General features: G+C 34.7%; 1 protein-coding gene across 1 annotated transcript; it reads left to right on the top strand.

Moving 5' to 3' along the window:
- Positions 1 to 367: 367 nt before the first annotated feature.
- On the top strand, positions 368 to 1,216 carry LOC111921726 (uncharacterized mitochondrial protein AtMg00810-like). Its single transcript, XM_023917304.1, has one exon. It carries the CDS (start codon positions 368 to 370, stop codon positions 1,214 to 1,216), a length of 849 nt encoding a protein of 282 aa, XP_023773072.1.
- Positions 1,217 to 25,257: the final 24,041 nt, after the last annotated feature.

The following is a 25,257-nucleotide window of genomic DNA, read 5'->3' as shown; positions in this document are numbered from 1 at the left end:
AAAATGGGTGTTTCGAAACAAGCTTGATAAAGAAGGAAACGTGATAGGAAACAAAGCGCGATTAGTAGTAAAGGGGTATTGCCAAGAAGAAGGTATTGACTACGAAGAGACTTTCGCACCTGTTGCTAGGCTAGAATCTGTTCGCATCTTTCTGGCTTACGCAACAGATAAGAATTTTAAAGTTTATCAAATGGACATCAAATGTGCCTTTTTGAATGAAGAGCTAGAGGAGACTATTTATGTGGAGCAACCACCAGGGTTTATAAACGAGAAGTATCCCAATCACTGCTATATTATGGACAAAGCGGTCTATGGTCTGAAATAAACTCCAAGAGCCTGGTACGAAACTTTGACTCGTTTCTTGAAAATGTCTAAACTTAAACAAGGTTCGGTTGACCCAACCTTCTTTCGCAAGAAAGAAGGTGACTACTTCATGATTGTCCAAATATACATTGATGACATTATCTTCGAATCAACTAACCCCAGCTTAACATTTGAATTCTGGAAGCTAATGGAAACAAAGTTTGAGATGAGCTCAATGGGTCCAGTTAACGATTTCCTTGGATTAAACATTAGACAGAGCCATGAAGGTATATTTATCAATCAGGAGGCTTACAGGAAGACCTTTCTTGCTATGTTTGGAATGGTGGGAGACTCAAAAATGAAGGTTCCAATGGCATTCAGAACAAAACTGACACAATCTCTAGAAAAACCAGCTGCTAATATGACCCTTTATTGTCAGATGATAGGTTCATTGATGTATTTAACAGCTAGTCGACCATACATTATGTTTACCATTTGTTATTGTTCTAGGTTCCAGGTGAATCCTCGTGAACCTCACATGGTGGCCGTCAAGAATATTTTCAGGTACCTAAAACGAACCTCATCGCTGAGCATATGGTATCCATCAAATTCAAGTTTCTTCGTACAAGCGTTTTCAAATGCCGATCTTGGAGGGTGTGGCTTGGATAGAAAAAGTACAACGGGAGGATGCCAGTTCTTGGATGCCAAGCTCGTAAGTTGGCATTCGAAAAAGCAAACTTGTGTATCCCTCTTAACTACTGAAGCAGAGTATATAGTTGCAGCCTCATGCACTTCACAAGTTATTTGGATTCAAAGCCAGCTTCGTGACTATGGTTTGAATATGAAACGAATCCCCTTGTACTGTGACTCCAAAAGTGCCATTTGCATATGTCACAATCCAGTGCAACACTAAAAAACGAAACATATTGCACTAAGGTATCACTTTATCAAGGATCATGTGGAAGATGGCAATGTTGAAATACACTTAGTTAGATCAGCTGATTAGTTAGCTGACATATTCACGAAAGCCTTACCAGAACCTAACTTCAATTGAATACTTCAAGGCATGGGAATGATAGAAACAGAATCTGTTCCAAAACCTCTGTTGCGTTCATAATGTTACTTTTGTTTTTTGTTGTACTTTCACTCTCTCGATTTAAAGCAGGTCATGCAAATTTGGTGTGAACGCTCGCAATAATTCGCAGTCATCTTTTGTCATGCGAATTCATGCGAACGCTCGCAGTAATTCATGTCCCTGGTTTTTCCTATGTCTTCATGCGAATGCTCTACACTTCTCATGGTCTACTACTCACTCGTGATTTAGAGAGTTTAATATCCTTTTTGTATAATATGTATATTTCTATTTTTATTTTTCTCTCTTATATATTTTTTTTATTTTATTTTATCAATTTTTATTATTTATTTATTTATTTTATTTTATTTTAATTTTTATTTTATTATTCTATTTCTTTATTTTTTTTTGAAAAATACAAAAACATTTTCTTTTCTTTTAATCTTCTTTCTCTCTATCATTTTTGTTATTTCGACATTTTCAAAATACAAAAACATTTTATTTTTATTTTTATTTTTATTTTTTATTTTTATTATTTATTTCTTTTTCAGAAAAACCTCAAAATTCAAAATATTTTTATTCAAGTTTTTATTTTTATTTTTATTTATTTGTGCAGATTTGAAGGCAAAATCTTAACCTTTGAAAACGAATGATGAGACAGGTATACATTTCTTTATCTATGAAGTAGCTAAGTGTCCTAGAAGTATGGTGTTGCATGTTGTCTAAAGCCTTAATGACTCTATGTTGAAGCCTTAATCAATCGATAATATCAATCACTTCTTCCCAATTAGGCTACGAATTCGCATAAGTCATGAGATACCTTACTCCTCTCATAATGAGTAAAGTGTTGTCTGCTTGGTCACTTTCGCATACCATAGATACATTTGTTTCTTTGGAACCAATTGAAGAATTGAAGCCAATATTAGTTAGTTTTCACTAACTAACAAGGTGAGTTATAGCTCTCTCTCTATATATATATATATATATATATATATATATATATATATATATATATATATATATATATATATATATATAGCTCTCTCTTACTAGAATTATGATTATACTTGTTATACTTTTATGAATGTTTAAGTACTAATGGTATTGTGTCAAATGCCCAAAAGATATTCGATAGAGATAGAGTACGATTACATGAGTTATAATCATGTAAATGATTTGTATGAATGATTAGATGATAAGGCGATTTTATTAAATACCTATGAGATATTATAAGAAGACAGGGTATCAATGTATGACTAGATGCTAATGGTATTGCGTCAAATACCTATACATTATTAGATGAAGATTAGATTAAGTCCTTAATGAATTAAGTACTAGATTGGTAGTAGAAGATCTCTTAGGGAGATGATGAGATAGAATGCTATAATACATGTGATGTGTAAAGATATGGGGAAACCATAACATTCGCATGAAATACTATGAGAATAATGGTAAGATGATTCCTTCGGGAATGAGATTATGATTCCTATAGAAATGAGATGATAATTTCTCAAGGAATGAGATTATGATTCATACAGGAATGAGATTATGATTCCCACGCGAATGAGATTATGATTCCTACGGGAATGAGATTATGTTTCCTTCAGGAATGAGATGGTGATTCCTTCGGGAATGTAGATAGATAATTCTTGCAAAAATGAGATTATGCGTGGTTAGAAAAGATTAAGAATGGTTTCTATGAGTGGAACAAGATAAAAGGTTTCCTTTAAAGAACCTTGATATAATCTGCAAGGGAATAAGTGTGGAGAATGCATGAAGAATGAGAAGTGGAGAATAGAGAGGTAAACTGGGAGAATAGTATGAGAGAAGTGAAGAGAATAGAAGATGAGAAGAAATAGTATGAATAAAGTATGATAAGAGCACGAGAAGAGGTGTAAATAGAGTAAGAAACGAGTATGAAATGAGATGAAGATATAGTATGAGTATGAGAAGAAATAAAGATAGAGTATGTCTATGTAAAGAGATCAGGTGAGAAGAGTTTGAGAAGAAGTAAAGATAGAGTATGAGATAAGCTTTAAAAAATGTGAAGATAGAGTATGAGGTAAGTATTAGAAAAGGATATTACTTTTTATGATTAAATGGTATGATTTCCATGATTTGAAAATGAAAATTTTGGGTTGCAATTTGGGATGTTACAAGGGTGTAAACGTCAACTCTAATACCATGTAAAATATATGTGGAGTCACATGTTACCTCTCCAAAAGAGCCATTATCGAGAGAGTGAGACTCCAACATATATAGAGACATAAGAGACTGTGTTGCACTGATGTGGGATGCCCTAAGAAACCCTTGTTGGTACAAGATTTAATTCAACAAAAAAAAATTAGATGATTATCTATTACTCTCCATTCATGTGGCATCCCCAATTTGACGGCCAATTAAAAACTTTTTATTTATGCTTATTTAAAACAGAGTATTCTTTTATTAGTGTGAAATTTGTCCTAAAATATTATTAATGTGAGATGATATAAATATCAAAGCATTTCCAAAGAAACATTTTTCATTAATATTAAAACTTGGGATGTCATCATCGATACAAAAGCATAAGAATAAACTTGTCTGTATCTTCATACCCCTACATGTGATACAAAGAAACTGAGTGGGTCATGCTTGGGAGTCTACTGAGCACATAGGGTTTTCAACTCACAATAATATAATTAAAATAGTCTAAATACATATTTCACACCAAACAACTAACACGATTACCTATTTCCATTATTCTCACTCCCTGATCCTAAAATGGTGATCTCGAAGCACCTATCCTAAAGGATAACTGTAAGTAATTAGTATACAATACTACTTCACGAATTCCATAGCAATATGTGTCAATAAGACAACCATGGGGGTAGAGTACACCAAATGAACGTATAGTTCATTTACACCTACAGGTTGTGGATCTATTCGTGTATGGTTTATTAACACGTACGGGTTGTGAGCATGCCCATGTTTGGTTTATTAAAACCTAAAGGTTATGAGCATACCCATATTCCAGTGAACTGTCTAGAATAGTCTGTGGCCATCATCTATACATTGTTAGATGACTAATCGCTAGTTGTAAGTACAATGCACGGTCTCTCACCATTATTTTATTTTGCACAACATTTCACTACCCAATACAATTTAAATATTATAAATAAATATACAAGTAAAATAATATCATATGATTTCATCTACCATAGATATCAAGAACACAGATAATAAGCACATATAGCACTTAATTATCTAAATACTTTGTATCCATGTGTAAGATGAAAGTAACTATGCACTCACTTGCTAAAAGTGGATGACTTGCAATTAGGTTAGTGCTTCACCTAACACCTTAGATTTTCCCTTCAAAAGACCTAGATATAAATATCACTACGTCTTAGTCTTATATTTCTCGCGACTAAAATAACGGTACTCTAGATTCCTCAATAACACCAATGAATACATGAAAATCTAGCAGATAAGGAATAACCAAGTAAGATTATATCGGAGTTAAGGTTCGTTTAGTATACAGAGTATACTATTTGGAAAATTCCCTTTGAATACCTCACTAGATCTAGGCTAGATATCACTCTCGTAAGTAGATCAATCATTATTATGACATGGAATCACTGATAAATCTTATTTATAGGTTCATAATAACGATAATGAACTTAAACATAAGTTATACTTAAAGCATAACAAGTATACCATAACTTACAAAGTTTCTAGTGAAAAGTGGAAAATTACGCAGGTAGAACTCTGACCCGAAAGCTCTATTCGTTGGGCTCCTAGATATCTCAAAACCCTAGTAAATTTCATCAAAGACTCAGAAAATCCGGACCAAAAAAGGGGGAAAGAACACAGAGAGAAGTAACTTGAATTTGTGCAAAATAAACAAAATCTCGCAACTAATTATAGGAAAACCGGACAGGCGCGCCGTGCCTATATAAGGGGTGCGTTGCGCTTCAGCTACACATCTCCTCTCTGAATGTGTTACGTGCTCGATTATCGTTAGGCCATGCCTCTTTTTCGGAAGTCTTTTAGAACTCTGCCACGTGTCTAACTTTCGTGGCTCCATGTGTCAGTTCCTTATTAGGCCATCTCGATGTGTCGAGTAGAGAGTCTGGTCACCGTCTTGCCACGTGGTGTGCTCTCGGGCCACCACGTCATCAAGTTTGGTATTTTCTAGATATCTTTGAAATGTCATAGCTTTTTCATACGAGCTTCATTTTCGATGTTCTTTATATCCACATAATCCTCCCAACAAGATCTAAAGCATTCTTTTAAATTTCGACAGCTAATTTTCACTCTATTTTAATTTCTATTTTTATAGAGATTATATTAATAAAGTCCGTGCGAAAATCATAACTCTTTGATACGAAATCCGGTCGCGACTGTCTTTATATCGACATATTCATATTCATGAGATCTTCAACTCTCATTTACATAGTTTTTGCTAACAATCAAACGATTTTAATTTTAATTTCAGCGTCACACATTGATGTACATAAACTTCGAAAGATCATAACTTCATCATACGAAGTCAGATTTAGACGTTCTCTATATGCATGTTTTCTCTTTTACGATCACTATGCATGTCATTTAGATTAGTTAGGCTAATAAGCAACCTATCTCTAATTCACTTTTTACGATACACTTTTCCGTATAGGTTTGATCGCAAAACTTCGAAGGTTCATAATTTTTTTCATACGAAGTCAGATTTAAGTGCTCCTTATATCCACGAGATCGTCATTAGGACTACTACAATCTTTAGTTAAGATTATTCATTCTAGATAACCTTCTAATTAAAATGTTATTTATCGCTCATAATGCATACGACGAATAATTATCCTTATTTTTAATTATAAATAATTATCATTATATTTTAATGTCTAGCCCGAATTGAATTTGCGGGCATTACAATTCAGGTTATAAATAAACTGAATGTTCATAACAATTGTTTATGTTCGTTCGTTTAACTAAATAGACATTATTTAGGTTCGTGAACTTTCATTTCATTTCTTCCGTTTTCTGTGTGTGTGTATGTATGTGTGTATATATCATAATATCATCATATCATATCATATCATATCATATCATCATATCATACTATATTATAAAAGAAGTATTTTTCCTTTCACCACATTCATTTGAAACTCCCATGCATTTTTCCTTTCACCACATTCATTTGAAACTCCCATGACTTTTCAATTTCTTTCTAATAACAATTATAAGTTGGTTAATAAGGTTAAATAAATATCAAACCTAAAGTGTAATCATATATAAACTAAATTTCAATCTTAAATAATATTTTTACTTCTACTTATAAAGTTATGTTTTGTTAACTTTTAACATATTATACTTAATTTATTTGTTTTAATATATTACTGGATGTAAACCATTATCATTTTAAAGATAAAATTTTGGAACAGTTTGTATAAAATATTTAAATTATTAATTTGAATATAACATTACATGATCATCAACTTAAATCCAAATTTTAGTTTAACTTAAATAACCCAAAGAATATTTTGTAAATAGTTAAAACTGATTAATTTGTAGTGTCATTCTAATAATGATTATAAGTTGGTTGATAAGGTTAAATAAATATCAAACCTAAAGTGTAATCATAAATATACTAAATTTCAATTTTAAAATAATATATTTACTTCTACTTATAAAGTTATGTCTTTTAACTTTTAACATATTATACATAATTTATTAGATTTAATATGTTGTTATAGGTAAATCATTATCAGTTCAAAGCTACAACTTTTAAACAATTTTGACAAAATACTTAAATTGTTAATTTAATGTCAAAATAAATATAAATTTTAGTTCCACTTAAAAACCAAAGAATATTTGTAAACAAGAACTAAACTGTAATCTCAATTTAACTAAAATATTTCCTAAAAATATTTTTTGAAATTTTTAAAAGTTTTCAAATAAGTAGCTTAAAATAAATTACAATAACAATAGTTAAAAATAACTCTATATAAATGATTATATTGTTATCTTTAAAATCAAAAAACAATGTTTGATGTTTTAAATAATTATAGTGATAGAAATTAAAACATTAATAAAATAATTTTTAAAAAATTAATTAACAATAACAACAACTATAAATAACATTAAACCATATATTATATTTATTTTTATTCATGTGTAACGCGCAGATAGAAGTCATTGAAGCGATTGAGATTATGAAGTTATAATAGATGTATATATATTATCATATAATTCAAAACAATCAATATATTATATATGTTTAGTATACGAATTATTATATCAAATTTAAAAACAACTTTATTGCTATATTTAAAAAAACATATATTTGTAAAGACTTCAAATACATAGGTGTTTCTACGCAACGCACGGACATTCGTCTAGTACTATATTATAAATGAAGCATTTTTCCTTTCACCATATTCATTTGAAACTCCCATGACTTTTCAATTTCTTTCTAATAATAATTATAAGATGGTTAATAAGGTTATACAAATATCAAACCTAAAGTGTAATCATATATAAATTAAATTTCAATATTAAAATAATATATTTACTTCTACTTATAAAGTTATGTTTTTTTTTTTTTTTTACTTTTAACATATTATACTTAATTTATTAATTTTAATATAATATTGGATGTAAATCATTATCATTTTAAAGATACAATTTTGGAACAATTTGTATAAAGTACTTAAATTATTAATTTAAATATAACATTATAGGGTCAACTTAAATATAAATTTTAGTTTAACTTAAAAAACCCAAAAAATATTTTGTAAATAGTTAAAAGTTATAAATTATAGTGTCTTTCTAATAATGATTATAAGTTGGTTAATAAACTTAAATAAATATCAAACCTAATGTGTAATCATAAATAAACTAAATTTCAATTTTAAAATAATATCTTTACTTCTACTTATTATGTTATGTCTTTAACTTTTAATATATTATATTTAATTTATTAGATGTTGTATGTAAGTCATTATCAATTTAAAGCTACAACGTTTGAACAGTTTGAACAAAATACTTAAATTATTAATTTAAATATAACATTACAGTATCAACTTAGATATGAATTTGAGTTCCATTTAAAAAACCAAAGAATATTATGTAAATAGTTAAAAGTGATAAATTGTAGTGATAAATGCAAAAACTAAATTGTAATCTCAATTTAACTGAAATATTTCCTAAATATATTTTTATAATCGTTAAAAGTTTTCAAATAAGTAGCTTAAAATAATTTACAATAACAATAGTTAAAAATAACTCTATATAAATGATTATATTGTCACCTTTAAAATAAAAAAATAATGTTTGATGTTTTAAAAAATTACAATGATAGAAATTAAAACATTAAGCAAATAAATTTTAAAAAATTAATTAACAATAACAACAACTATGAATAACATTAAACCATATATTATATTTAATTTTATTTATATGTAACTCGCGGGTAAAACTAATTCAAACGATTGACTAAACTACAATACTAAAATCTCATATTATATTTCTATTTATAAAATTATGACTTTAACGTTTTAACATATTATCGTTAACTTATTAATGTAAATATGTTGTTGTATGTGAGCAATTATCATTTTAAAGTTACAACATTTGTATAATTTATGAGTTGATGCAAAATAATTAAATTATTAATTTCAATATAATATTAAACAATTAACTTAAATCAAAATTTTAATTAAACTTGAAAAAAATCGAGAGATTGTTTTATAAATAGTTACAGATTATAAATTATAGTGTTAAACCTAAATTGTAATCATAAATTAAGAAAAAAAAAACCATGAAACTATTTTTTATAATCATTAAAAATTTTCAAATAAATAGTTTAAAAATAACTTACAATAGGAATAGTTAAAAATAATATTATATAAAAAAACTATAATATTTTATTTAAAAACAAAAACAATGTTTTTTGTTTTAAATAACTAGAATCACAGAAACTAACAATATTCATCAAATAAATTTTGTCAATCATTAAATTTCTAAAACCAAATTAATATAATTAAGAGTTTCGAAATACGTTATTTTAAATAACTTATAACAACAATAGTTAAAAAGTAAAATTATATTGTTGTCTTAAAAAAAACAAAAATTATATTGTTGTCTTAAAAAAAACAATGTTTTATGTTTTAAATAATTACAATGATAGAAATTAAAATCTTAAGCAAATAAATTTTTTAAAATTAATTAATCATAACAACAGCTATAGATATCATTAAATCATATATTATATTTAATTTTATTCATAAGTAACCTGCATGTAGACGTCATTAAGACACTTAGAATGATACAATTTTAAAAGATATCTACATTATCATATAATTCAAAACAAACAATGTTTATACCAACTTATTATAAGAATTATTATATAAAAGTTAATAACAATGTCAATGATATCTTTAAAAAACATATCTTTGCAAAAATTTCAAATATATTGTTGTATTATGCGCAACGCATGCGCACAGACACACACAAACGAACATATATAAATTCAATGTGTTTGTGTCCGTTTATGTTCGTTCGCTCAGTTGATAGATTAATATAGATGAACACAAACGAACATAAAGGAACACAAAGACAAACACAAACGAACTTAAGGGAAGAAATACATACAAACACACACACACATGTGTGTGTATATATATATATATATATATATATATATATATATATATATATATATATATATATATATATATAGAGAGAGAGAGAGAGAGAGAGAGAGAATTAGGTTCAAATGTTTTCATTATCTATTGTGTGCATGTATGACTGATTCTGGACCAATCATTTTAGTTATTTTAAGAAAGTAATTAATGCATATTAAATGCTGAAGATGTAATTAATACCCATTATATCTTCAACATGTAATATGCATTAATTACTTTCTAAAAATAACTAAAATGATTGGTCCATAATCAATCATACATGCACACAATAGATAGTGAAAACAAAATAACTATATATATATATATATATATATATATATATATATATATATATATATATATATATATATATATATATATATATATATATATATATATATATGAACACAAACGAACATCAACAAATGACCATGACAAATTAAGAACAAAATGTTGATGGATTGATCTCAAAGACGCAGACATAAAGACATGTTCTTGGTTCCTGAAGACTTGGGGGTTTTTAACCAGTCGAAGGCTATATTATATGAAAAATCGTAGGAGATAAGGTAGATATGAAAGAGTTTTCTACTTTTAATTAATTAGAAACCAAACTGCATCAAAATGATGTCGTTTTAAGCCAACTCGTCAGCATACACGGTAGGTTAACCTTTGAAATCGACTATTCACGGTAAAAAATGATATTTTAAAATCAAAAGCAATGGTCCATTACCTATAGATGGTGTTTTTTGAGTTCAATGGTATTTTTTTAAAACATTTTAGAAATTTTGTTATCTTATGACGACATTAAGCCTACGATATAAGTTAAAACTATATAATATGTACCAAATGTGATCAATATAATTGATTAATAATTTAAGACAAACATTTAAATTGTTATGCAGGGGCTGAAGGGGTGTTAGGTGTGTGACGATATAAGACTTTTGTCATGAAGGGGCCCAAAATTTTAATTTTTCGATAATCCGTCACGAATCTATAGCTAATCCGTGGATATTTTTTTGTTATCCATCGTATTTGTCGTAATCCATCATTATTTGTTGTTAATCCGTTACTAATCCAAAATTTTGTCGGCCCGTTTTTATTTTTCATATAGGGCCTTCAAAATCAACGGACTGAACATGTTGCTATGCCACACTCTAATCTAAATTAAACGGAAATATTGTTTACTGAAATACATTGATGTCGAGATCATGATATAACCACAAGAAACAGATGTTGATAATTACCCTTTATGACAGGATTTACGTACCTCTTTATGCAATTTGATTGATAATTTGTTTAAATATAGTTTTTACCAAGTGGTTTAATCATGAAACATTATCTTTTTATATGTAGGTCGTTTTATGTCTTCTGTCACATTTATCATTTATGTGATGATGTATAATTAGTTGGCTTTCAATGGAAACATATCAACATCAAAAATTGACCTATCGACACTCTTATGGTTAGAAATAGCATATCAATCGTCTTTCAAGTAGAATTCTTTGTGGTTGAAAGATGATAACTTTTCAAAATTCATTAAGTTAAACTTTGCATTGTACCAATTTTGGTGTTTTTTGGAACTTCATTTTTTCCCAAAAAAATATATATATTTTGCGCACTAACAGGATGACTTGCGTGAGAACTTACTAATTAATACATAAATATATACTTTTAAATACAAAATCAATATGTCATGTATAATTAAATAAGTTAAGAGTGTTTTTAAATTAATTAATTAACTCTCTTTAGTTATAAAAGAATATTTCATACTTGGATTAATAAAATAGATCACCCTAACAAGTTTTTATAATAACTGTTAATTAATAATTAGGTGAATTTTTTGTAATAATCATTTTTTATAAACACGTTACATTTGTTAAAGAAGTTAAAATCGAAGTAGCTGAATTTAAAAAATACACACGACATCCAAAAATAAATAATTGGCATATCTTATAAGAGTCGGGAATAAAAAATACTATTAATAAATTTATAATAATAGTGGATGTCAATATATGCACTTGGTGGCTTTGCTTAGTTGACTTATATAAGCTTTATTCGTGAAATCATCACTCTTCAAACGTATTTACACATACAAAAATAGTTTTCGTTATTTTATTTATGTTGTTAATATAAATGTTATAATATTTGACAGATTGTGTAATTCAAACAAACTATTTATAAATTCAACTAAGAAAATATAAGCTATCAAAATAAAAACATCAACAATTGATTAAGTAAATGGTCCCCATGATTTGTAAAATTATTGATTACATCCGATCCTTAGTTTTTAACTCTCATTATCCCTATGTTTTTAAGTTGTAACTAGGGGTGAGTAGTTAATAGCAAAACTTGATCCTATATATACCGGAAACGTACCGAATTTAACATATGTGAAGGTATTCAGTAATTTAAAATCATGAAATTCGGGAGTCGGTACCGTCAGGTGCTAATACAAAAAATTGGTACAATTTTTGATATCGGTATCGATAATGTTACTTTGGTTCGGTACTTGATATCGTTTTTCACCTATTTTGATATTTGGGTTTCTCGAATCAGTAACGGTTCCGCACCTGTTCATCCATAGTTGTAATATCGGGACTTAGACCAACTAGATTCAAGAGACCAGTGTTCTAAAAGGCGCGCCATGGCGCACGCCAAGGCGCGCCATGACATGAGGCGTGACTTCGCCGTTACGAAAAGCTTCATAACGTTGCTGTTAGGCGTAACGCGTGACAAGGCGTGATATGGCGCGCCATGGCGCGTTATGGCGTGTTATGGCGCGTGTTTTTTCGTTTGAGACACAATTTTTTTCTCTTTGTTATGTCTTTTCAAACCGGAGATACAAGTATTGTGGTTTTTGTTAACTTTTTGTTATTACTTATTGATTTAACACTTCTAAAAAGTAGTTATATTTAATATAAATTTATATTTATGTGGTAATATAATTTTAAATTAATACAAAATCGCCGCCTTACATCATGCCTTGAAAAACGTCGTGACTCGCCATGGCTCGTTAAGCTTGAGGCTTGGTCTTGCCGCCACGCCACGCCTCACGCCATTTAGAACCTTGCAAGAGACTATGTTAAAGGCCATGCATATTGTGAGTGTTAAGGTTAACTTTAGTTTGAACTAGGGAAGTGACCCATGCCACACATGGGTCGGGGGGGTTTATATTTTTAATTGGAAGTACTTCAACATAGGGATTTATAATATTCGAAGACATGCAAAATGTATGAACTATATGGAAAGCATTTCGAAGTAAATATTCATCACGTTAGAACATTGGAAAATACATCAACTTCGTAGAAAGCATTAAAAAAGGAGGACAGCAGTGACTTTGTTTCCTTATGTGTCATTCTCTATCATTTGGTGCATCTCTTCATAGGTCTTGATTAGTTTTTTATTGAGCATTATCGACAACACTTTAGAGCAACCATGTCTGCACTTCAAGAGGTTGATAATTGTTGTAGTGTGAGGGATTGGAAAGTGAATGGGAGCTGGCATGTTAGGGGTGGAGTTTTAACATTTGATTTGAGGGCCGGAAATATAATATGTATAAAAACCGGTGAGGAGGGGGGCTACAACCAAAAATTTATATTTTTGGGTCTAATATGTATAAAATTAAAATATAGTAGCTACTTCTAACCAAAAAATCAGGGAGGGGGGGGGGGCAACCCCCCTCATCTTAATAAAGCTCTGCCCATGTGGCATGCGACGGTGTTTGTTGTTTCTTCTCATAGAGGCATATAGAAAAAAGTATGTATATTGAAAGGGGCTACGATGTTAGGGAACTTTTTCTTGTTTGAGTCAATAAGAACACTCATATATCCTTTCTAAAAAGAAAACTTGTATTAAAAAAATTGAAATATCATTAGATACCGTTGTCAAGAAACCATGGCCAAACAAGGTGTTGGGAAGGCCCAATCCAACCGACATCAACATAGTTGGCCAATAAACCACATGAAAACGCAATATATCTTGCACAAAACAAAGAATATTAAATGGCAAACATAATATAGTAGATCTCATATTATGAAACATGCATGGCAACCTGTAGCCCAAAAAATATCATCAAATTATCATAGAAAATACTCTTAAACTTTAATAGCAAGGTACTTATATTTTACTACCAATATGGGCATTACACTTTACTACACACATAGTATGGCTAAAAATGGAAGTAGTACATTGTTATTAGACGAATTACAAAAATGGTTCCGGTGGTTTTATGGTTATTGGACTGGTAGCCCATTTTTTTCAAACCATACAGGCCATATGTTTGTATTTTGTTTTGGTTTCGGTCTCTGCTTTATGTACAATCAAAATTATACCCATCTTAATTTCTTTTTTCTTTACCTTAAACTGTTTATATGGAAAAAAAAAAGTAACATCATCACCCCACCCTCTTCAAAAAACGGGCCAATTAAAAAAACATTTTACTTTTTGTAACATCCATTAAAAAATCACAAGAAATTTAAACTTTTGAAATCAACAAAAAATCATAAATTGTTTACAAATATTAGTTTTCAAACTATTTTTTTCAAACATCAGAGTTTTCCAAAATCAAAAGTCATAAAAAAGAGGATGTGTACGATCACTCCTTCGCCTTTCTGCGCTCATCCGAAGTACCTGGAACCACAACCCGAAAACTGTAATCCAACGCTTAGTGAGTTCCCCCAAAGTACCACCACATAAACACAATAACAAACATCATGCATACAGAGCCTTCAGCCTGACTGGAATGCCGCAAAGACCTATAGACTATCTGGACCGCTCATAGAACCTTCAACATGATTGGACTGCCTCACCAGGCCTTCGGCCTATCTAGACTGGTACGCCTCTCAGGCCTTCAGTCTATCCGGGCCACCGTGGGTCTCTTGGCCTTCAGTCTAGTCCACCTCAACCCAACCACACATAACATGTCGACATATACATCACAAATAAAAGTACATATAACCAGTAAACAGACAATCAGGAAAATCTACATATCACTAAGCATAACATCATCCTATATACCAGGATATTGATCTAACAGATCACTATAACACGATAACATACTATCACAAAAAAGGATATCTAATCCAATGGGTCGGCCTTCGCGCGTTCGAATCGCAAGTACAATAAGGAACAACTCACCTCACAGACTGGACAAAACCTGATGAGGTCTCGACTCGGAGTCTTAGCTCTACGCATCACCTAACCAACCAAATGACCAATCACAATTAAAATCCCAAAATACCTAAAATACCCTTAGGTCAAACTAGGGAAAAGTCAAAGTCAAACTGGTCATATGAACTGAGTCAACCCAGCCGAGTCACCACAGAGTACGCAGGGCGTACAACAAATGTACATTGGGCGTACCCGAATCTTGACCACCATCGGGGTGGTTGACCTCGTACGCGGAGCGTACTTCCAGACCTCCAAAATCTCATAAAGAGCTTAATGGATTAAGCTTTCACGTCTATCTTTCTGATCCATGGCTAAAATACCCTCAAGAGTCATAAAGTTTCAAACTTTATGACTTTGCATGTCCATTAAGTACTTAGCTCAACTTCTTAATCCATTAAGACCTTATAAATGATGCATGGAGCAAAACCAACCATTTGGAACCCATTTTTATTACTCAAGACCCATCCAAAGGTCTGAAAGGACAGAGTAATGGGTTAAGAACATGTTATGTTCATGAATCTCCACATTTGGGACAAAAAGGACCAAAAACCATTCCAACACAAGATCTAAATGAAACTTCACCATGTTCAGAACTTGATACCTCAAAATGGTGCCAAAGGGTAGTGTGATCCTAGATCTAAAGAGATTCACTCTTCCAAGGTGATGTCTCCTTCCTTCCTTCTTCTTCAAAGGCTCAAAAAACACACTCTCAAGCTTAGGAATGCTACACAAGATGTATTAGGGTTGCAAAAACATATCAAGAGGATAGAGGTTGATGAGGTGAGGGGAAAAGAGGCTATAATGGGGTTAGATATGAGCCAAACCCTAAAAATTAGGGTTTGCATGCTTGGAACGTACGCCCAATGTACAAAATGTACACCTAGCATACTAGGGTGCGCCCTAGTACGCTTAACGTACACATGTATGCATGGTGTACTCGCTCAACCTTAATATTACAAAAATGCCACTAGGGCTTTCATTGCACACTTTCTTATACTTTGGTCCAAGTTGCAATAGAATAAAATTATAGGGTCAAAGTTAAAAGTACCTTGTAACACCCTAAAACCGGGAGGTGAAAATTTAGAGTTATAATTCAAGTTGTGGGACCTACTTGACAAGTTGGTTGGTCCCGACTCGTCTTGTAGGAGCTGAGTTGGCCGCGTAGGATATGAAGCCTACTCGTCGAGTCGAAGGGATGGACTTGACGAGTTGAGTCTACGTAGTGAAGCCCTAATTTTTCTAGGGTTGTGTCCTATTTAAAGGACCTTAAGCCCTCATTTTTGCCTACCATGTCACCCTACTCCCCGATGTGAAACCCTAATCGTTAGATTGATTTAAAAAGAGAGAGAGAGAGAGAGAGAGAGAGAGAGAGAGAGAGAGAGAAAAGCAAAACTTGAGCATTCTAGTGCACTTTTGGAAGAAAAGAGAAGAGTATCAAGGCTTGGAACAAGAAGGGACTGTTGGATCCAGTGTTTATCCATCCTTAGCTTCTGTTGAAGGTAAAAATCACCACCTTGCTCATTATTTTGATTAGATCTCGTGTTTAGGAAGTTTTAGGGCTTTTTCCATCTTTCCTTGAGACTTTGAGTATTTTGAGCTTTCCAAGAGATTGATACTTTAGATATGGACCTTGTGAGGTCCCTTAAGCACAAAGGTCCAAGCTTTATCAATCTAGAGGAGAGCTTTTATGCTTAGAACCCTAAATGGAACTTATTTTGGCACTTTGATCCCTAGTTGCCATGCATGGACGTAAAGCTTGTAGTTTTACATGTTATTTCAGCCTTGGGAGGCTAGATCTAGAGTTTGGGATTTTAGTTCTTCCTTAAATCGTCTAAATGAGAAAATAGATATACGGGACTCGACGAGATCATGAGACAACTCGACGAGTCGGTTAGGGATTACCCCGATGGTTTAGACGCGTTACAGACTTGGCGAGTTGGTGAGACAACTCGACGAGTTGAGAGGATTTTACCCGTCTTTGGATTCAGAGTGGACTCGACATGTTGATGAGACAAATCAACGAGTAGGTGGGGTTCTCTGGTCTTCTGGACACTACATGGACTCAACGAGTTGGCTAGCAACTCGGCGAGTAGAACCGGGTTTTCACGATTTACTGAGTTTAGAGGGACTCAACGAGTTCATGAGCAGTACTCAGCGAGTTGAGTCAACATGGATTGTTGACTTAGGTGTGGACTTTCGTTGACGCTTAGAGTTGGATCAGTTTTGACTTTTGACTTCTGTTGACTCTAGGGTTTTGGTCAACTGTTGATTTTGGAGGCCATGGAAGGGCGAAGATTAGACTAGTAGCTCGAGTGTGGGATACATTGCTTTACTTTACGAGGTAAGTCTTCTCACTATACTTACCTTGAGTGGTAATTTTGTGTGACTGAAGGGTCTTGTGTGCTTATATTGAGTATTGTGATATCTTTCATTATGTCTTTGTGATTTATGTTGTGCATTTTGATGAGCTTTACTGGGTTAGGACCAGAGGGTCCAACCGAGTTGTGGGACCGGAGAGTTCCACTGAGACATATCGACCAGAGGGTCTTATTTGAGATGTAGTTATGAGAGGCTAATAAGTTATGTGTGGTATTTTGGGGAACTCACTGAGCTTCGTGCTTACCATGTTGTGTGTTATGTGTTTCAGGTACTACTCAGGATCACGGAAAGGCGTCGGCTTGATTGTACACACGAGATGGAGTTATGTTTTTAGAGGATCTTGGAGTCTATTAAAAAAATTATGAATATGTGTTTTTTATAATTTGACATTTTGGGAATTTTGTGAAATGTGTTGATGAGATTTATGTGATTTTAAAATGAAAAATTTGTTTGAAAATTTACTGTGCTACAAGTTGGTATCAGAGCCTTGGTTTGAGGGATTCGGATGTACTCTTGGGTATGTCTGGACACAAACTAAGGATTTGAGAAAATTTTCTAAAAATAAATGATTTTTCTAAAACAAGTAAGAGTTTAAAGAGAAAACGAGATGGAGCAGGGTGTACAATCAGCCAGAGCTTGAGCGGTGATTTCCCAAAGTACCATTTCTTGTTTACATTATGAGATATTAGAGCTGCATGCTAGAGGATAGGCTAGATATTTCAGAAATTAAGGCTAGATTTTCCTGATTCATGATGCCTTAGCCTAGGGGATGTTATTGATTGATATTATCTGCTATTGTTCTATGTATGTGTTGAGTAGGAGTGCCTAGCAGGAATCTTTCAAAGAGAGATTTGAGTAGAGGAGTAATCTAGGAGAGATACCTAGATTTGTGTTTGAGGGACCTATTGAGAGAGTGGTTAGATACCACGATAGGTAGGGTTACCTGAGTTCGGTGATGCCTTTTGATTTATGGATAGAGCGAGTGGAGTTGTATGATAGAGTGGCTTTATGTGTTGGTGGAGATTATTCGATGCCTGAATGTTGCTTGCTTTGTGCTTTGTGGAACTCTTGATGATGGGAGACAGCTGTTAAGTGAATATGACAATATTCAGGTGGTAGATGGTCGGCATCATGAGGAGTTCTTCAACAGCTGATGGCAGAAGAGTGTGAGAACCTCGGAGAGCCTAGGGAGAAATTTTGTGCGATGAGTACACTATTTAGAGGTGAGTATTTGCTGGAGAACGAGCATGTGTAATAGGATTGGTGATCGAGGAGGTTGACCAGTTACTTAGAAGTCTGGTACAATCCATGTGGAGAGTATAGGTAGATGTGACAGATAGTATAGGCCCGTACTACTGAAAGCAGAGGACCTATACTCGAAACAGGGAGAATTCCAGAGGTTCTAAATAGCTGGATGAGGGGAGATAACATGGTTCGGGTACCATGATTCTTAACAGAATGTGTTTCCATCTTTACCAGTTATCTAACGATGGGTGTTCAGACCGAGAATGGATATGGTAAACTGTGGGGCCAGAGGTCCAAGTCTGTTGAGCTTCAATAGAGTGTACCTTGCGAGGAAAATTAAGTTTAGATCCTGAGGAGTTTGACTGGTGAGCTGCTAGTTGGAGTCGCAGGACTTGAGGAAAAGTGGAGATGTTATGATGTGGAGGATTACGGTCTGGGTTGAGTGATAGGCCGATAGTTGAGACGTCACTTTCTATGATGAGAATTACACTATTTCCGTTTCCAGTGTGGAGCGAAGGAGATAATGAGTTTCCGGTTTCAGAGTTTGGAGGTAAACCCTGTGGGGTAGCATTTAGTTGAGATATTTTCACCAGAATATGTGTGGTATGTCTGTTGCGAGGTATTCATATATCGTGAGAGAGTCACTAGAGGGGACTGAGATGGATGAGGACAAGTATATGCCTTAGATGAGTATAGTAAGGCACATTTTTGCAGCAGTTCCATGTAATCAATAGGAGTATATTGGGGCGACGGCCCTCGTTGTTCATGTTGTATATCGACTGTGAGAGTGAGGTATCTTGTTTCTATGATAATTCACACGATGGAAGGGTAGCTGAGGAATCAGAGATGAGGTGTGTGTGATAGTTCATTACTCTCAGGTTGAGATTGGTAACTAATTTGGGATGATCGAGATGTTTGGTGACGTGTCGGTATGAGATTTTGGGTGACAAGAGGCATTCACATTGGGAGGATTTTAAGGCTTTCATCTGAGATACGGGATACTTGGAGTTATGTGGTCATTATCTGGAAAATCATCGAGTGTTGTGTGGTACTTTCCATGAGTCGGGAATGGTACATCTGGTGAGCCAGTATGTAGTGTGGTTTGTTTGGTATGTCAAGGGACGATGGTTCGAACCCTAGGTGGGGGAGAACTGGGTATTCTGCGAGGAGGATCCTCAATCTGATGTGGTACAGAGGTTTGGGTTATAGGGATCTGCAGTCCGAGTATATGAGACGGGAGTCGTGGGATAGTCAAGGCAAGTACAGAGCAAGAGGATGCATGTTGCATAGGCTCAGGAAAGAATGAGTGTCTTCACGACAAGTAGCCGTTAGACAGGAATCTGATTGTGGTCCGTGTTCTTCGGGTGTGCCAACATTTGAGTTCAAGACAGTTGGGTTGCCAAGGTCAAGATTCGGTTTTGGAGAGACGAATAGTTATGCATATGGATTGTTATTTGTACTCTAGGAAGGACATCAGCTGATTTTTCAATCAACTTCGGGGTTGGTATGAGTAGTTTCGCATGGGCTTGATTGGTAGAGGATAGGGATTTAGATTGTCATCAACGTGTTCTCAGTCATTGACAATCCCTCCGTGCTTCAAGTTGTGATTTGGAGTACTTCAAGGTTTTGAGTTGTGTGAGTGGAAGATCAGTGGTCGTGGCAAGACATTGTGAGATTTTGTGATGGCGTATCGAGGTATCCGAGTATGATTTCCTAGGTTGTTGGATTATTATGAGACTTGGGTATGTCAGACGGTAAGTGGAACATCAAGCGAATATATTTCCAGATGTGAGATCATCAGCTAATTTTTGCCAGACGGAAATAGTTCAAGAGTGTGACTGTACTGAGGAAAGTGTCTTGTCTACAAGAACTTAAGTCAAGAGTAGTGATGTATAATCTGGGTAGGTGTGTGTGCACCTAACTATGTTGGACCGTGGAGTATTAGATAGTTAACTCAGTGTGGTGACGACTTGAGGATGAGATTATGAGGTGATAAGAGAGTATCGTATGACTGCGGGGAGCCATAGCATACATGAGTTAGAGAGAGAGAGAGAGAGAGTGAGAGAGTATGATTGTGAGGATCTGTAGCATACATGAGTTGGAGAGAGAGTATCATATGACTGCGGGGAGTCGTAGCATACATGAGTTAGAGAGAGAGTATCATATGACTGTGGGGAACCGTGGCATGCATGAGTCAGAGAGAGGGTACCGTGAGACTGCGGGGAGCCGTAGCATTTGTGAGTTAGTGAGAGAAAGGGTATCGTAAGACCGCGGGGAGTCGTAGCATTTGCGAGGCAGTAAAAGAGTGTCATAGAACTACAGGGAGCCGTAGCAGTTTTTAGTCAGTGAGAAAGTGTTGTATAACTATGGGGAGCCGCAACCTTTACTAATCAGGGTGTGATGCAGAGGGGCTCTTAAACCTAGGTAGCCTTGCCAAATGAGTCTATGGGAACCATGGGCAAGACTAGGGTCTCAGCAATGGTAGGAAACCGTTATATTTTGAGTTAGAGACGGGTTGTCGCAAATCGAAAGGATTGAGATGTAATGCATGCGTAGGTTCGTGGAACATGGGTCATGAATTGAGTACTAGGTTGGGAAGAGTGGTTCCAATTCTGTGTCAGATTAGACTCTTGTGGGTGAGTTTGGCTCTATCTATGTGGAGGACGAGCGGGTTGGGATTTCGGAGTTTTCAGATGGATTTCATTCTGAGTGGGATGTGCTTCCTAATTGATGTTTTAGACTTGGGTGAATCAGTTCGTTGGTTTGAGGAGGACCACAACGCGCATAAGGTAGCAAGTAGTAGATGACCGAGGTCGTATGTGGGGTGAGATTTCAAATCGGTTTTGGTATTCGCTTGAGGTAAAGAGAACATCATGAATTGGTGTGTCATGATGAGTTGAGATAGCTCTAGTTAGAAGAAAGTATGTATGTCGTTATATTGAGTGTGCTGAGGGTAGCCTTGGAGATTCAACTGTCGGGTCAGGAGCTGACCCGACACTACGTGTTGCACAGAGCATTTGAGAGTGAACCGAGGGTTTATGATTATAGATGTCAGAGATGGGTTCTGATAGCAATACGGGTGGTGGGTCCTTGGTGAGATGTGACCCTTTCGTTCCTTTTGAGCTACGGTCCAAATCGACTGGTCTGCCTGACATGAGTGGTCAGCAGCCACTTATGGTCAAGGACTTGTACCCATCAGTCGAAATGAGATGATCAGAGTTGGAGGTATTTTATCAGTCTGTGATTCGATGAGTGATTGGCATGGTGATATTCTGCATGGCGGTCTATTGGAGAGACATACCACTACCGATTCTGAGCTCAGGAGAGTCAGAGCTGATACGGACACGACAAAAAGGGGTTTGTCCTTCTTCGGGTTGGGAGTTCCTATTTGGTTTTGGGTGTTTTGGGAGGGAGATTATTGTATAAAATGAGATTGGTGGTGCTTATAGGGTTTTTGGTTTCAAGCTAGGTGTTGTTTAGGGGCGATTTCGAGGGCAAAATATAATTCAAGTGGGCGAGAATTATAACACCCCAAATCTGGGAGGTGAAAATTTATAGTTATAATGCAAGTTGTGGGACCTACTCGACGAGTTGGTTGGTCCCGAATCGTCGTGTAGGAGCTGAGGTGGCCGCGTAGGATATGAAGCCTACTCGTGGAGTCGAAGGGATGGAATCGGCGAGTTGAGTTTGTGTAGTGAAACCCTAATTTTTCCACGGTTGTGTCCTATTTAAAGGAATGTAAGCCTTCAGTTCTGCCTCCCATGTCAACCTACACCCCTGTGTGAAACCCTAAATGTTAGATTGATTTAAAAAAGAGAGAGAGAGAGAGAGAGAGAGAGAGAGAGAGAATAGCTAAACTTGAGTATTCTAGTGCACTTTTGGAAGAGAAGAGAAGAATATCAAGGCTTGGAACAAGAAGGTACTATTGGACCCAGTGTTTATCTATCCTTAGCTTCTATTGATGAGACAACTAGACGAGTAGGTGGGGTTCCCTGGTCTTTTGGACGCTGCATAGACTCGACGAGTTGGCTAGCAACTTGGTGAGTAGAATTGGGTTTTTTCTATTTATGTAGTTCGGAAGGACTCGACGAGTTCATTAGCTATACTCGGCGAGTTGAGTCAACATGGACTGTTGACTTGGGTGTGGACATCCGTTGAGTCTTAGAGTTGGATCAGTTTTGACTGTTGACTTCTATTGACTCTAGGGTTTTGGTCAACTATGGATTTTGGAGGCCATGGAGGGGCGGAGATTAGACCGGCAGCTCGAGTATGGGATACATTGCTTTACTCTGCGTGGTAAATCTTCTCACTATACTTATCTTGAGTGGTAATTTTGTGTGACCAAAGGGTCTTGTGTGCTTATATTGAGTATTGTGATATCATGCATTATGTCTTTGTGATTTATGTTGTGTATTATGATCAGCTTTACTGAGTAAGACTGGAGGGTCCACCCGAGTTGTAGGACTAGAGGTTTCTACTGAGACACATTGACCAGAGGGTCTTATTTGAGATATAGCCATGAGAGGCTAATGAGTTATGTGTGGTATTTTGTGGAACTCACTAAGCTTCGTGCTTACTGTGTTATGTGTTTCAGGTACTTCTCAGGATCACGACGAGTTCATTCAGTTCGTTGGTTTGAGGAGGAAATTAGACCTTACATCAACCAAGATGGAAAATTTTGACAGAATTAAGACTAGATCAAGACCTAACAGGTCTAAGATTTATAAAGATAGGAAATTAGACCAAAGTTTTTACATAAACTAGGTTATATCCAAAAGATGAGTCAACGAGATTCTATCGGCGATGAGAACCGCTAATATGAGTTCTTGATCCCGATAGTAGACGTTCCATGTCCCTCATACGTCTTTCAGCTCTCACTTGCTGAGCTCGAAGTTCCCTAACTTCAAATTGAGTTTCAGCAAGTTCCCTCTGCAGATTTGCATTGCGGACCAGAGTCCTTTCATGAGCAGACTCTAGTTGACGAATGTGGACAGTGTTAACGCCAGAGTTGGCTTCAATCTCCACGACCTGGTTAATAGTTGCTTGACCCAATATCGTGTTTCTGGAAATTCTACGAACCATGATGGGTAGGACCATGTCAACAGAACCTCCTTCAGTGAGGTTGTAGAAACTTTGGTCTCCATTGTAGGGAATGGGCTGACCTTGTTCCTGACTCCATCTAGTCAAGTTAGTGGCCCACAGAGGTGTGGGTCCTTGAAACGCGGGACGGGGGTTCAGGTTTGGGTTTTGAGCAGCTGGTGGTAGGTTGTTGACTTCAGGCTCCGAGTCAGAACTATCGGAAAAACCCTCAGCATGGTGATCATCCAAAGGGATTGGGTGATCATCTTCTGGTTTTGCCTCTAGCCAACCAGGATTGCCTTGGTTCGGGAAGTACGGATCGTCGTGGTGAAATCCAGCCATTAAAATCTATGCGAGAAAAGGGATATAAGAAATAGCTAAATAGACGAACTGACTAAGATAATTACAGTAAGACCAAATACCCCTATGGTATTTCTTTATGGTTGTGTTGGTAAGTTTTTAGACCTGTTGCCACATCACAACCATTCTTGAGCATATGCTAATCACTCCTCGGACCAGTATAGTTGATCAGGCTATGCCGTTCCCAAGACTGACCATATATCCCCAGGCTTACTTGTGATATTCAACAATCGTAATACTTTTGTTCTTGTCATTGTGACACTGGTTTTAGTATGAATGCAGGCACATATACTTTGTTAAATATTTTATTATTTAAAAGTATAACTCTTAGACAGAGTGTTTTAATCCCTATGTATTTATAGTTAGTATATCTTTTATAGGTTGATATACTTTATTCACTATAAACAATGCTATGATACCAATCTGTCACACCCTAAAACCAAGAATGGCGGAAACGTTCCGGGGTGGAGGACATCATGTACAGTATCACAACAGTGTAAAGTAGTAAATAAGCAACAACATCATCCACTGCATTATAAGTAAAATTTTAATACATGTGTGTTCTTGCATTGTAATAAGACACCAAAAATATACAATCAAAATAAAAGACGTGACTTGTCTGTGCTCCGTCTTCTCAAAACCTGGCCATCGTACCTGTCTACTGGTGACCTGAGAATACAAGTTATTTTGAAAGCGAGTATCAGCTTAAAGCTGGTGAATTCATAAGTATTTAACTGTCCTTGTCTTGTTTTGAAAAACTGTTATGAATGTCATGTAAAACCTTTAAGTAAGACAGTTGATATAAGTATGAAAAACCCTAAGAAATCCCTTATTTCCTACTAGTATGAAATGTAGTCTTCTACCAAAACCCGAATGTTTTGTTATGACAATGTAGTCTTCTACCAAGACGCGAATGTTTTGTTAGGAAAAATGATAGCTTTTCATTTCTATGGACTAGTACTAAAGGTACTTAGTCTAACTCCTCGT

This window comes from Lactuca sativa, chromosome 2 (assembly GCF_002870075.4).
Source record: "Lactuca sativa cultivar Salinas chromosome 2, Lsat_Salinas_v11, whole genome shotgun sequence".
Classification (NCBI taxonomy): Eukaryota; Viridiplantae; Streptophyta; class Magnoliopsida; order Asterales; family Asteraceae; genus Lactuca; species Lactuca sativa.
This window is presented reverse-complemented; position numbering and strand designations above follow the sequence as displayed.